At 33.8% G+C, this 15,381-nt stretch overlaps 1 protein-coding gene and 1 pseudogene across 1 annotated transcript; both read left to right on the forward strand.

Moving 5' to 3' along the window:
- Positions 1-5,883: 5,883 nt before the first annotated feature.
- On the forward strand, positions 5,884-6,708 carry LOC106833367 (olfactory receptor 4K1-like). The gene has a single exon (XM_044765221.2). It carries the CDS (start codon positions 5,884-5,886, stop codon positions 6,706-6,708), a length of 825 nt encoding a protein of 274 aa, XP_044621156.2.
- Positions 6,709-12,635: 5,927 nt separating this feature from the next.
- Positions 12,636-13,566, forward strand: LOC106833366 (olfactory receptor 4K1-like; annotated as a pseudogene).
- The last annotated feature ends 1,815 nt before the right edge of the window (positions 13,567-15,381 follow it).

Raw genomic sequence — 15,381 nt, forward strand, 5'->3', positions numbered from 1 at the left:
GAATCTCAAACGCATTCTGTTGGGTAAAAAAGGCAATATAAAGGAAAAACGGGGTCAGTCTTGGCAGCCTAGTGACTAAGTTTGGTGTGCTCTGCTTTGGCAGCCCAGGTTCGGTTCTTGGATGTGGATGTAAACCGCTCATCTGTCAGTGGCCATGAAGTTTTGGGTGCTCACATAGAAAAAGAAGATTGGTGGCCAGCCTGGTGGTATAGTGGTTAAGTTCACATACTCCAATTTGACTGCCAGGGTTCAGATCCTGGCCATGGACCTACACACTGCTTGTCAAGCTGTGCTGTGGTGGCATTCCAGTTACAAAATAAAGGAAGTTTGGTACAGATGTTAGCTAAGATCCAATCCTCCTCAAGCAAAAAGAGGAAGATTGGCAGTGGATGTGAGCTCAGGGCAAATCTTCCTCACCAAAAAATAATAAAAATAATAATATATATGTATTTATATGGTATAATCCCATTTATATGACATTCTCAAAAAGATAAAGTTCTCTGGCATTTCTTAAAAATAATAAGTAACCACCTCATGGTCACTTATACATTCAAATATTCACTGAATCAATGCTACTTTTTGAGCACCTACCAATTACTAGGTTCTGTGCCAGGTACTGGGAATACAGTAGTGATCCCCAGAGAGTTAGTTCTTTCACGCATGAAGCCAACAGTCTGGGGTGGGGAGGAGGAATGAAGAAACAAACGCTAATATGTGAAGAAAAAATTTAAAAAATTAAAATTGTTGTAAGTGTTATGAAAGGAGCAAATAACGTCATGAGATGAAAAATATTAAAAATTAGGAGTACAGGGAGAGGGAATGGTGCTCAGAAAAAGCTGCTCTTTGTAATGACCTTTCATCTGAAAGCTGAAATATAAGATGGATATAACATGTGAAGAGCCAGAGGAAAAAAAATTCAGATAGAGGAAAGAGAAAGCAAGACCCCCTGACGTGGAAAGGGGCAGTTTGTTCCAGAAAATGAAAGCAGTTTAGTCACAGAGCACAGAGTGAGAAGAGATAAAGTTGAAGGTTAATATGTAAAATGAGAAGGACTCAGTAATGTGATTGAATTTTATCTCTGAGATCTGGGCTAATGCTTATGGGCATAGTCACTTTAAACAATGGGAAAAAAGGCACCTGGATGGACATAGATTATTAAATGAGAGTAAATATAACTGTTGCAAGCTTCCCGGTCACTACATTTCTCTCTTGTGGATATATGCCTCACTTGCAATTATAGATGAATGACTTAAAAGTTCTTACCATCCTGTTTTTGGAAAAAGCAACCAAAATTATGTTAATCACTCCCACAGAAAGATGACTTCATTTACAAAGGAAGTTCTTTAATTGGCTATTGCAATTCATGAGATTAGTTATCTGAAATTTTTGGGCACTGGTTTCGTACTTAAATGTTTGTTTTATGCACTCTAGTGACTCATTCTTTAAAAAAAAAAAAAAAAAAAAGATTTCGTGGGCTTCTCTTCCCAACCTGTTATTTCTTCCCTGGGATTTCTCTCGAAACTGGTATGTGGAATTTAACCATATCAAGTAACAAATTAAATATGAACTTCATCATTCAGAGAGTTAAAGGGATTCTGGGCTAAAGTTATTGCTAGAATTAAGATGCCTTGAGTTCATGAGCATGAGAACTTGGAGTTTGTTTATGAGATTCTAAAATCTGAAACAAAATGTCAAACTATGTCTAATTATTGTCATTTCTAACACACGTGATGGATTGAGGCACCCAGGTAAAAGTGAGAATATTGATATATAGATGTGAAAGAACAAAGATTACGATAGAGAATAGAATGGGGCACAAGATTGTCATTTAATAATCAGGTAGACTTCCTCAGATATAGATTCACAGTGATCAGGTCTTCAATTAAGTAATATATGGTGGCTAAAAATACGTCTTTTGACTATGCAAAACCCGGTTCACTAGCAGTGTGCCCCTGTCACACTAACTTTACTGCTAAGATTCAGCTTCTTCTACTACTAATAATAGTACCCCCTTTATAGAATTGTAACGATAAATGAATTAACAGTTGAAGTGTTTAGCACAATGCTTTGTATGAAGTTGACTAAGAAAATACTGGCTGTCAGAATTGTGATTAGCAGAAACTCTTTCCTCTCGACATTTTACAAATATAGAATGCTATAATTTGATCTTTTTCTTAATTGAGGACATTTTCTAGCTTCAATTCTTTTGCACTTTCTTGCATCAGAGTTACAAATCTATTTATGTAATTATTTGTCACATATCAATGCAAGGCAAATAAATCAAAGTGTATCATATCCAAAAGCTTTTATTCAGTTTGATTAATTATGTACACAGGGACAAGAAGTCAATTTTCTCATATAAATATGGTTATCTTCATTGTCCAGCTACTGTCTTTCTCTTCCATGTCTTTGATTCTTTTCATGTATCACATCTACACTACCATCATAGAAGTCTTTAAATTATTGTGTTTGTGAATCTGAGCTGAGCAATCTAGAGTTTGACCGAAAGGAGAAGCTTCTACAATTTGACCTCTCGCCTTGTAAACTTCACTTCTCTATTCTTGAATGGAATGCTTTCAGTTGACTCTCCTGGTTCAGAAAAATCAATTTCTGAGTCTGGAAAGTGCCACATAGAAATTTCACATTTCCTTTCAAACGGAAGGCTGATTTCACATTCACTTTATCTTTATCTTAGATAGAGACCTGCAATTTCTTGCTTTCCAAAGTCAGTGACCAAGGAAAGCTCATCTATAGGATACGCTGAAGTCCAAGACTGGGTACTATTCAACTCTGTGTTCTAAGTCTGAAGTAGATTTCATAATGGAACATCAAAGAATGCCCTCCTCTCTTTCACAATGATAACTATTGGGAACATAATTCTAGCTCTAGTTTACTCTACTTTCTTTCCTTTACAGGTTAGAGTTAAAGAACGCCAAAGACCGGCAGTAACTAACAGTGAATACAGAGAGAACTATAAAAACCCTATCTGACTTCTTTTCAGTGTCTTCTTTCCTTTTTGTCAGATTTCCATCTCACTGTTTCAACAAATTATAAACATTATAGAAAAAGTTTTTTCATTCTAAAATTTCATTTTAATTTTCTTTTTGGCCCTTTAAAGTTTCATGGACTATTAATTTACTCAGAAACAGATATTTTCTCATTGAGATTGGCTTTCCCTGAAAGGAGGTAAAACTTTACCATGTCAGTTTTAATTATAATGGAAAGCTAACACAATTAACATTTATTTAACACTTTATATATCTTTTATAACTTTTACATCTTTCAAATGTAGGCTGCAATAAGTAAGAAATCAAAAGTTCAGAGAGATGTGATGAATTGCATGAGGACATGAATTGTATCTGATTTGATCACTGTTGTATGCCCAGGCCTACCGAATGCTGGGCACATAATCGTAGTAGATGCACAATAGGTTGGAATAAATGAACAAATGTTATCACAAAAATAAGTAGTGAAACCAGGAATGAAATCCAGATCTGATCCCGAATCGTGTATTCTTTATATGATGGCATCTTGTGGAAATTTTCACCCTCTGCCTTTCTATGAAGACTTGCTGAACACACAACTGTGAATAAAGAATATGCTTATTTCTTAATATGGAAAAAAACTTTTAAAGTAGTTTTAGAGAAATTCTGCCTGTACTTTTACAATGAAACTAAGTCAATTTAATAAAACTCATTGTAGACAAAGTGGAATGGTTTATCATTAAAAACTTTGGTTCAATACACTTAGCACTGTGCAAATTCTTGTCAGGCTTTTCATATGCGTATCCACAGTATAGGAAGATGTTTTAAAGGACATAAGATTCTTTGAAGTAACACAAAAAAGTAATTAGCAATTTTTATGTTTTTAAATGGTCTCAATATGTGAAACTCTTGCCATGAATAAATAATACATCTTAACTCTCATCAAGTGTGATTACACTCAGGGAGCTCTCCCCAGCTTCTAAGATCTGGCCACGAGTTTCATTTCAAAGGATTCTTCCTAGAAATCACAGATGATTTCAATTTTATTTTGAATGATAAAATTAGCACCATAAGTTATATTAAAACATATAAAATTGATTTTCAAATTCTGTATATTCAAGAATATATATATGGAAATATAGAATTTGGAAAGCAGTTTTATATCCATATTTCATTCTAGAAAATAAAAAGGCTAGTTTTTAATGTGAGTCCTTATTTTAAGACTGAATTTATAGTTGCCTAAAGTTGTAGATGTATTTAGGCCTGCGAGGTAGAATACTATTCAGAAATGCCAATTATGAATGTGTCAATTCCATAATAACATCAAAAGCTGATTTCCATTCAATTTCTAATAAACCTGCCCAAATTATACTGATAGTTCCCAAGGGAATGCTTATTTCACGTAAATAAGTTATTGTACATACTTGCTATTCCCTTTGTTTGAAGTAGATTTCCTCAAAGCTTGCTCCTAATTTCCCTCGGTCTTTACTGAAATGTAATCTGTATAGTGAAGTTGTTTCTGACCACCTCAGAAAAAATATTGGTCGGTACCCCTTTGCTCGGCTTTTTTTTCTCCATAGCACTTATAATTAGCTGACAATGTATTTTATTTATGTATTTTTAATTGTCTCTGCCAGCCCCACCACCTCCTTAGGATGTAAGCTACATGAAGGTGGGACACTTTTTCCTGTTTTTTTCCCATAGCTTTTTCTGCAGAGTCCATAAAAGTGCATAGTACATAGCAAGTAATCCATATATTTGTTGAATGAATTAATTACATCAAACATGCTGTTCAATGGGCTTTGGAAAAACACTTGCTATTGTGATATTAATCTCATTAGAAAAAGAAGACATTATAAAAATCATCAGCAAAGACAGGTAGTATAAATACAAATTTAATTAGCAAATATATCATGCTAATTGAAATTGCATTCAGTCCTAACTTTGAAGAGAAGGTAGCTGGTCAGATTAAATAGTATCAGATTCAACTGCCTTGAAAGGTAAATCACATTGAGAGAGGTAAAGATTGCAACTGTGACACTAGAAGTATCATTTTTGCTAAAAAGAATGTATGCTTCTGTCGTTCTAGAAGATGCTTCTTCCACCGCTATGTGGTGTAACACTGCGGTACAGCTTGATTGTTTTAATATAGAAAAGTGAATATAACCTGTTGTTCACACTAGTTTAACTTGTTGCAAATTCATTTCTCTCTTCTTATTACTGCAGATAACTACATGGTCACATCTCACTGCTTTCTCTGATGTCATTTACCAAAGCAACTGGGCCGATTTCCATCTCTTTACACTTGGCCTAAATTTTTTCTCTTTTCAAGATTCTATAAAAGGCATCAGGCTCATTTTCTGCTATTCGTAATCTGAATGTGTAAGTACGGTATATATAACTTCCAACGTACTGTTGAGATTTTGCACACTTCTACACAAGCATGTTAGAATACAATGGCAAACACTCAACATCTTCCTTCTTTCCATATTGACTTCTCTGTTAGATAAATCTAGCTTTCTATTTATCTATTATCTACCATGTCAACCCATAAATGCAAAAGTAAAGAACAATTTATAATATGTAATTATGTAAATAACCACAAGGAAAATATCAATTGCTAATGATAATGTAAATAATCCGTGTCTTATAGCCTCACCATATTATTTTTCTGGTTATTGGAACTGAAGTATCCATTTGATTTGCAAAATAGTAAAGGGCTTTTCCTTATATATTTTCCTTATTTTTCTCCCCTCTAGATAACTTCATCAAGCCAGATTCAGTTAATGGATGGAGCAATAAGTCAGTGGTTACTGAATTCATTTTATTGGGTCTCTCTAGCTCTAGAGAACTACAGCTCTTCCTTTTCTTTATCTTCTCTGTGTCTTATGGAGCTGCAATGTTGGGAAACATCCTTATCATTCTCCTGGTAATTACAGACTCTCGCTTGCATTCCCCAGTGTACTTTCTTCTCAGCAATCTCTCTTTCTTTGATATGTGTCAGGCTACGTTTGCCACTCCCAAGATGATTGTAGACTTCCTCAATGAATACAAGACCATCACCTTTCAGGGATGCATGTCACAAATCTTTTTCTTGCATGTTTTTGGGGGTAGTGAGATGGTGCTTCTTGTTGCCATGGCCTATGATAGATACATTGCTATATGCAAACCTCTGCACTACATGACCGTCATGAGCCGAAGAGTGTGCACTGTTCTGGTGGGGGTCTCCTGGACCATTGGCATCCTGCACTCAGCCAGCCACCTGGTGTTCACAGTCAATCTTCCTTTCTGTGGACCCAACAAGGTTGACAATTTCTTTTGTGACCTCCCCCTTGTGATCAAACTTGCCTGCCTAGACACATATGTTTTAGAGATCCTGGTGCTCACCAACAGTGGTCTGCTCTCACTTATCTGTTTCCTCCTTTTGCTCATTTCTTACACTATCATCCTTGCTACTGTCCATCACCAAGCCTCTGGTGGGATGTCCAAGGCACTTTCCACCCTGTCTGCTCATGTCACTGTTGTGGTTCTTTTCTTTGGCCCATTAATCTTCATCTATATCTGGCCCTTTGAAAGCTTCCCAATTGACAAATTTATCTCTGTGTGTTTTACTGTCTTCACTCCTCTCCTTAACCCCATGATTTACACGCTGAGGAATAAAGATGTTAAGGAAGCAATGAGGAAGCTAAGGAACCGACATGTGGGTTCCAAGCAGATCTTTTAGATAATTCGAGGAAGTAACACAAATCCTTACTTCTTGTTCTTTGTAATGCAGATATATGATTGTTATTATTGTGTTTCTATCACAGTTAGTCTTTCACTATTAGAAGATCTGAATCTGGTGAAGTTGGTAAATGTAGTGCAGTATCTCATATTATGAGATCAGTTCCAATAGTCTGTGGCTTTCTTCGTTTTCCCTGAAAGAGCAACTACATGTGTCAAAATTCCTAAGTAGTTTTTTTCCCTTTACATAGGCATGGTTAAAAAAAGTATCTTGTAGCATTTCAAAATCAGCACCACATGAAAACAGGTTAGCTAACACATCTGATTTGATTGGAATAGCATAAAGAACAATTTAGCATTCTTTGATTTAAAAACAGAATCTGCTTTGACATGACTGCATGTATGAAGACTCCTCCACTTTTATTAGTTACAGTTCATAATTATTTCAACTAATAAGTTGGTTTCAATAAATAGGCTGCCAAAATTCCATGTTTACAAATAAGGCATTTGTGTTTATAAAATCTACTTTTATTATATTTATTATTTTTGCTAAGTTTTCAATACCTTGATTCTGCAGTATCGATGATAGGACTGATTTTTACTTCTTTGGCTTTAAAATAAATAATACATGAATAAACCATCAAATCTGTAGTTCAGATTACAAGAGTACTCTTCCACCTTCTGTGAGAAATCTTTCAGCACTTACATACAGATGCTCTTTATACTACTGATAATAAACCTACCGTCAGTTGAAAATGATTCAGAATATCTGAATAGTCAGTGATTTTGTTTAGTTAATTTCATTTAAGAGTTTAAATTTCAAAGTAATCACAGAAAGCGCATATATCTGTAAGTGGAAACTATACTCCATACTTATTTTTCTCAAACTGTAAATGCAATTTCAGAAGCACTCCACCAAATCATGGAAAAAATAGAAGGAAGATTAACACAATTGATTCAGTCTCTTATCAGTCACATATCTGTCACTGTCATCGCTGCATTTCTGAATTTATGCCAGGAGGAATTTATTCTGTTTGTCCTGGCTTTCGATTCAAACTTGTGATCTTTCAACTAAAGACACAATTGCGATTTTGTTTTTATTACTTAGAATAGATTAAAAGTTTCTAAGATAATTACTGCTCTATTTCTTACCATATTTGTCAATGTACCAGAAATTTAACATGTAAGCACATGCAGTAAGTGCCACAAGGATGATATAAAACCCAAAGCTTTGGTTTCCAGGAAAGTGCTACTGTTGTTTCACATGAACGAGTTATTTGAAGCGATGGAGCAGGAAGCCTGTGGAAAACTATATTGTCTGTATTTGTCTTAGAATTTTATATGAGTCACGGTACTCTGTGGCAATCTGATCTTGTTTTCACGTTTAGTTGTCCATGTGTGAGGTTGCCTCACTGGAGCTTACTTTAATAAACTGACATTGATTAAAAACAGGCTGAATGAATATTACTAAAATTAGCACTGGCAGGTATTACAAAAGAGGCAGAAGTCATAGTCTCACATTCAGTAAAAGCTTTCAAATCAAGATAGCTATAAAAAATTTACTAGCAATTAGTTAATAAAGGCAAGTAAAAATATGATAGTTGTCATAAACATATATTTCGAGTTAATAATCTCAGTGTGGTAATGCTCAGTTTTGTTCAATTCAAAGAAGCCTAATGCATTTCAGCAATTTTCTTTACTTAATTTATGCCGGATGTTGTGGACACATAAAGCAGATTAAGGAAGTTCTCTGGCCTCAAGGAAATGACTGAATTGGGAAGCAGAGAATCATAGAGGTTTTGAATGATAAATGACTTCCTCTGCATAAGGCTTGCAGAATGGTAACACCAGGACAGGACATTTAGCTAACCAACCACCAGAAAACCTCATAATTCACACTAACTTAAAGAATTGCTCCAGTTCAAGTTTTGGCCCACATACTTACAGACTCAGAAATCTCAACTTCTTAATAATTACAAGAAACTTGGAGAAACTTATCAAATTATGCTGAAAATATAATTGTCAAATAAATCAAGTAGTCACAGTATTATGATTGAAATGGAAGCCACATATTAGTAAGTGATTTTGGTGCATCTGCGTTAAAATTTAAAGTTTTGGTTACTTGATTGACGTATGTAAGATCATCAGAGGCTGATTACCTGACAGGGAAACACTCACCTGAACAATGGTGGTATGGGTACTTTTATGATTTCTCTCAGTGACTCCCTCTCTTATCTATCCATATACCAGGGCTGCATATAATCTTTCTCTAGGTGTGTTAACACCTATCACCAGGTTAAAATCAAGTCTCACTGGCCCAGGAATCATTCTAATTGAGAGCTGGCTTATGTTCTCCTATCCATTGTGGATGCTTATAGAACTTAACTCTAAAATGACAGCCTTATTTAATTATTTCTGAAGATTTATGGGTCAACTATCATAAGCAGAAAAATTTAAGAAAAAAGATATAACAATGGTTAACAAAAATAGAAAAACATTGAATCTAACAGGTAATAAAAATGTAAATTAAAATGAGAGAAATCTTGTGTCCTCTGTTACACTGAGAAAGAATAAAACAAAAGAATAGTACTAAGTGGGACTTAAAATTTGGAAATGTGGATGTTCTATTTGGTCAAAAATTATTGAACAATTTTTAGAAAGCAATTTGGTATATCAAAATATGTCTGTATTCATGACTGAATAATTATATTTCTAGGAGTCTTCTATCTTGAGTATTCTATCTCCCAGTTCTGAAGCACAGAATTAAATGTGTATATATGCTAGACATGACAGTCTCTAGAAAATATAGCCCCCATGAAGAATTGGTTAAAGCAAATCATAAAACAAAGAAAATTTATGATTCCTTCCATGCAAGAATGCCATCTAAAAACAGAGACTGATATTTATTCCCTTTCCTGGGGGAATGTTCCTCCACTCAATAAAGCCAGAACAGCCCTGATTCCAAAATTTGACAAGCATTTTATAATAAAAGAAAATTTTAGACCAGTCTTACTCAAAAACAGACACAAAATTCCTTTAAAGAAAACCCTACAATTTAATCGAGGATACATAAAAGCAGGGAAAAAATAATGATCTAATTAAGATAAAGCAGAAATGCAAGGTTGGTTCAACATTTAACAATCATTCAATATAATTTGTTGTATTAACAGAATAAAAAATATAAACATCATTGTCTCAATATGTACTGAAAAGTGTTTACTAATAATTAACAATCATTGTTGGACAATCATTTTCTGTCAAAGATTTTCACTATGATAAGTTATTTTTGTTTATATGCTTTTTGCTCAGTAAATAGCTATATATCATCTCTAGTCAACCTGAGGATATAATGCTTGAAAATGTTTGTTTGTTTTTTCTTAAATTCTAAATCTGTCTAAGATGATAAAGCTTTCCCAGCTGGGTTAAAAAACCTCTATTCTGAGAACTAATTTTGATCTTCAGATTAATTTTATCTTATGTATTGGAGTGGACATTAAGAAGTGAGAGAAGTCCGAGAAAATGTTTATAATTATAGAAAAATATCACGTTTTGAAAAGTCTCTGGTGGCAGGACTCTAACCTACTCCAAGATGGGCTGTTACTCTGCCTAAGAATGTGTCTAACCCTGAGTATTTTCCCTTTATTTCTTTCTTTTCCTTTGTATAGACCTCTTTATCATCAATTTCTTTTTGTGGCTATGTTGGATTTATGGAATGTGTATTCCTGTGAACCAATGTCTCTCTGTCTCTTCACCTTAAAAAAAAATATATATATATATATATTTGTAATTATATAATTTTCTTGTCATTTATCTCTCCAATAGCCTTTTTTTTCTCAGTTTTCTTGTTCTACATTTTAATCATTTTCTAACTTTCTCTGTACCTCTTTTTTCCTCTCATTTTTCTTTCCTCTCTTTTTCTGCTTCTCACACTGTGTCTTTGTGCTGAAAATAGATAAGAACAAATAAACATTTGATTACAAATTATATTTAGTTTACAAGAATGTGTGTTCATTATTTCAATTCTAAAGCAACTCATAAATCTAGATTCCACTTTAAAGCAAAACAACAAAAAAAGAACTACCAGATATAAAAAAAATTAAGTTGCATTTAATTGCTCTGATCCTTAATTAATTTTTTATTTCAATAATCTTCAATGTAAAAACAAAAAGTTCTTTATCCTTGTTTTAGCTGAGCAGAGTAAAAGTGAGTAAACAACAAATTCTGAGATCATGGTACATCTTTTCATGTCCTATTTGGGGGGTTACTTTCCCTCGAGGAAGTGGTTAATAGACAGTTCTTTACCAACAGTTTTCGACAGGACAGTTTTTTTCTTAAGAAGAATCATACCTTGAAAATCCTTATGACCATTATTTATATTCTCTCTGCCTATGGCTTCATCACCAGCAATATGCTGACTCTTACATACTCACTACTGACATGGTCATGTGACTTGCTTTCAGAGCCAGAACAATGGTGAAACTAGAGAGGTGAGTAAGGCACTTGCTTTGAGTGCAAAATTTAAGGGAGTAACAAAAAAACTTAGTCATAGAGATAAACAATATTTAACCAATATTTAAAAAATCAAAATTAATTCAAAAAATCCATGATGAACAAAATAAATACTAATTTTTAAATAAAAACAGGATCAGTAATAGTGTTATCTAGAGCCATATTGGAACCTGAGGCAAAGGAAAAATTTGTACTATTCATGGATTTATTTTTAAAAATTGATATTCTGTTCATAATTTCACCTTAACTTTGATCTTCAAAATATTATTTATCTTGATGACTAAAAGTTTTAGTCCCTTGGTAAATTTTGTGCCTGATGCCAGTACCTCAGTTGCCACAGCCTCATTCTGGCTTTCCTGGCTTTCTTTATAAACATACCAATAATCTCTCATCATTTATTTACATTTTTTCCTTTTTTAAATTTTGTTATAATATGTAAATTAACTTTTCCTTATAAATTTGTTTTCCTTATAAAGTACAGATGAAAGGGAGGAAGATGAAGAAAAGGTAGACTAAGGCCTCCAGAGAAAAACTTAACAGACTATATGATTTTGCAGAAGTTGAGCCATGATCTCTTAATTTCCATACTCAACATATTTGAGAGTGTCTTCTATTGTGTATGGTTCTGCTATTCATCAACAATTGGGCTTTGACAGAGAGAAAGTTATAAAACTGAGAAAAGCTTGTCATAAAACAACTGACAGCACTAGAAATTTTATGGGAAGGATTTACTGCATCTCCACAATTTCTTCTCTCTATTAGTCACTCAGATTTATGCACCTCCATCACCCTGGGTTTACCCTACAGACATTGACAAAGGATCTAGTGGCAATGTGTCCATCAATAGAGCTACTGCTTAACATCTAGATATTTTCAGGGTTAGCTTTGGTTTAAACACACTCGAATGAGTTACTTATTATTAGCATCATCACTTCATTTTCGTATTTTTCCCTTGGTATCTTCCTGCTATTCTCTCTGCCTGAAATAGTCTTTTCCTTCAGTTTTGCCTAGCAAATTCCAAAGTTCTAAAAAATTTTAGTTTAAATAATACCTTCTCCATGATGCCTTCCCTTACCACTTTGGCATAACTTCTTTCATCTTGATAATATTTATGATGTTAATGTATCACTTATATTTGCTTGTTTCTGACTTTGTATCTTTATTTTTTAATATGTTTTCCCTATATTCCTAATTATGGTTGAATCCATATCTAATTCTCTTTTTTCATACTTCCCCCACTTTTTACAATAATCATAGTTGTTAAATACTAGCCAATTGATGATTTACATAGTTGATTAAATTAAACTGAGTTTAAATTGAAAGATTATCATATTTCTTTTGTAAATATACTAGATACAGTGCCAAAAATTGTGATGTTTTCCTGATTTTCTTTTACTTAGGTGACAGTAGATTGAATACATGGCTCACACAAATGAGTTGGTGATGTTTGAGTTTGTGCTTCTGGGACTCTCTAATTCTTGGCAACTTCAACTTTTCTTTTTTGCCCTCTTTTCTATAGTGTATGTGTCATCAGTGCTGGCAGCATCTTGATTATTGTTATCATTTCCTCTGACTCCCATTTGAACTCTCCCATGTCCTTCCTATTCAGTAACCTCTCTCACTGAGATCTGCCAAACTAGCTTTGTCACCCCCAAGATGCTTGTGGACTTTTTTTGTTGAGTACAAGGCTATTTCCTTGGAGGGTTGCATGGCCCAGATGTTTCTTCTTCATAGTTTTGTTGGGAGTGAGACAACTGTGCTTGTATCCACGGCATATAACAGGTTTATAGCCATCTGTAATCCCCTGCACTACAGCATGATGATGAATTGAAGACTGTGCATAATTTTGTGTTGATTTCCTGGGCTGTGGGTATTCTTCATTCTGTGAGTCACTTGGCTTTCACAGTGGACCTGCCATTCTGTGGCCCCAATGAGGGAGACAGCTTCTTTTGCGACCTTCCTCTAGTGATAGAGTTGGCTAGCATGGATACTTATGAAATGGAAATTATGATGCTGACTAACAGTGGCCTGATAGCACTGAGCTGTTTTCTGGCTTTAATTATTTCCCATGTCATCATTCTGATCACTGTCTGACGTCGATCCTCCAGTGGGTCAGTCAAGGCACTTTCTACATTAAGCCCACATCACAATGGTGATTCTTTGCTTCAGGCCTTGCATTTATTTCTGTATATGGCCTTTTAGCAGACTTTCTGTGGATAAGTTCCTGTCTGTGTTCTACACTGTTTGTACACCCCTGTTGAACCTCAGCAACTAATCTCTGAGGAATGAAGATGTTAAATCATCAATGTGAAAGTTTAGAAACCATCACGTGAACTCCTGCAAAATCTAGGGATCACCATGAGGAAACATAATCCTAAATGACAATGAAGAACCTTCACTGGATCACAGCACCGTGTCAATTATTTTCCCTAATGATACAGTTTATTGAATTATTGAATTGGATTTTTGTCCTAAGTGCAAGGGAATTGCATAAAATGATTTCCTGGTGTAATATTTAAATATAATTTTAATCAATTTTTTATGTTTATAATTCTAAAGTACAAATTCTCTTGAAAATATTTAGTAATCCTTTCAAATATTTTAAAAATAATTTACAGATTCTAATTTACAGAATATGTTACTCATGTTACTAAACTTGTGATTGTCTTCAATTGAAAGCATGATATTTTTATACCTTGAAATCTAAGTGTACAAGCACATTAAGTTTCTGACAACTTCAGTGAGCTTATTCATAACATTTTTCCAAATATTGACATAGCAGAAAAAATATTGTGTTTTACAATATGGATTTCACCTTATTAATGTACATTTGTTAGCTTATCTTTTCCTTGTGTGTTGAATATTTTGGTTATAATTTAGTTGTTAGACATTTTGTTATTTATAACTTATCTACTTCTATTCGTGTTGATAGTACCCTTGCAAAATCAAGTCGTTTCACTGCTGGGATCCTCAGTAGTCGCATACTGAGAGAGAGCAGGGCTAAGGGGTGAGGGGAAAATGGAGGGAGGGGTAGGGAGAGCAGCAGAAGAAAGAGGAGGGAAATTAGAATTTAAGAGTGGCTGTTTGATATGATCAATTCTTTGCAGTGACAGTGGTACATTTTTCCACTTTTTTAATTCTTACTTCACCATTGTATCTATTTGTATTTTAGTGACCCGGCCTGGCCATAACTTATCACATTAAGTTTTACAAAAACTCCAAAAGTCACAAAGTTAAAAAAAAAGGTTGAAAAATCTGACTATATAATTTTCCACAGAGGTTTTTTTCTTTTATTTCAAGGCAATCACAAATAAAGGCAAAAGGAAAACCAGGTGAAAAGCAGTATTATTTGTAAGGATAATATCTCTAATTTGTAAAGAGCTCTTACAAGTCAGTAAGTAAATGAGCAACAAGCTAGTAGATAAATTAGCAAAGTATATGAATAGGTAGTTTATTATTAATGCAATGTAATTGACTCTTGAATGTATGAATAAATGTTAAAACTATCATATGATAAAATGCAGTTTTAAGTGAGATTGCTTTTTTCACCCACATGATTGGCAAAGATCCAAAAGTTTGACAGTAGATGTGTAAATAAGAGTTTTATAAAATAGAAAACCTCAAATATTGTTATTATATCTCTAATTTGGTAGAATATATGGAGGGGGATTTTTGATATCTTTTAAAATTTTGAATTGATAATTATACTTCTAGTATTTTTTCTTACAAATATACCCACACACGTATAAAACAAAATATGTACATAATATTTATTGCTAGCATTGATTGGAAGAATAAAATATTGACAAAAAATGTAAATATGTAAACCTAAGGGTCCATCAATGTAGGCTCCTGAAATATATTATTGGTACATCCATAAAAAGATGGCTATACAGCTATTAAAAGATAATTAGGTATCATTTGATGCTTTGATTAATTTATAAGGAAAAGAAGTGCCCCAGATAAAGGGAGGACTAGAGAACACTTTATTATGGACTTTTGGGGTGGGAAGATTGTTAGACTTCCAGACTCCTCAATTTTCACTGAGGTAATTCAATCCTAGAGAATAAAATAACCTGTCCAAATGACTCAATGAATTAGTGACAGAGGCGTGATTCATTATACATCTCAGTCTTTCCTTTTACCAAGTTGCTAGATTACAGAA

The sequence above is a fragment of the Equus asinus genome, chromosome 2 (assembly GCF_041296235.1).
Source record: "Equus asinus isolate D_3611 breed Donkey chromosome 2, EquAss-T2T_v2, whole genome shotgun sequence".
In the NCBI taxonomy this organism is placed as follows: Eukaryota; Metazoa; Chordata; class Mammalia; order Perissodactyla; family Equidae; genus Equus; species Equus asinus.

Bases quoted from the DNA above. Each gene is read 5' to 3' on its own strand.
- LOC106833367 (XM_044765221.2), top strand. From the start codon at position 5,884: ATGTTGGGAAACATCCTTATCATTCTCCTGGTAATTACAGACTCTCGC.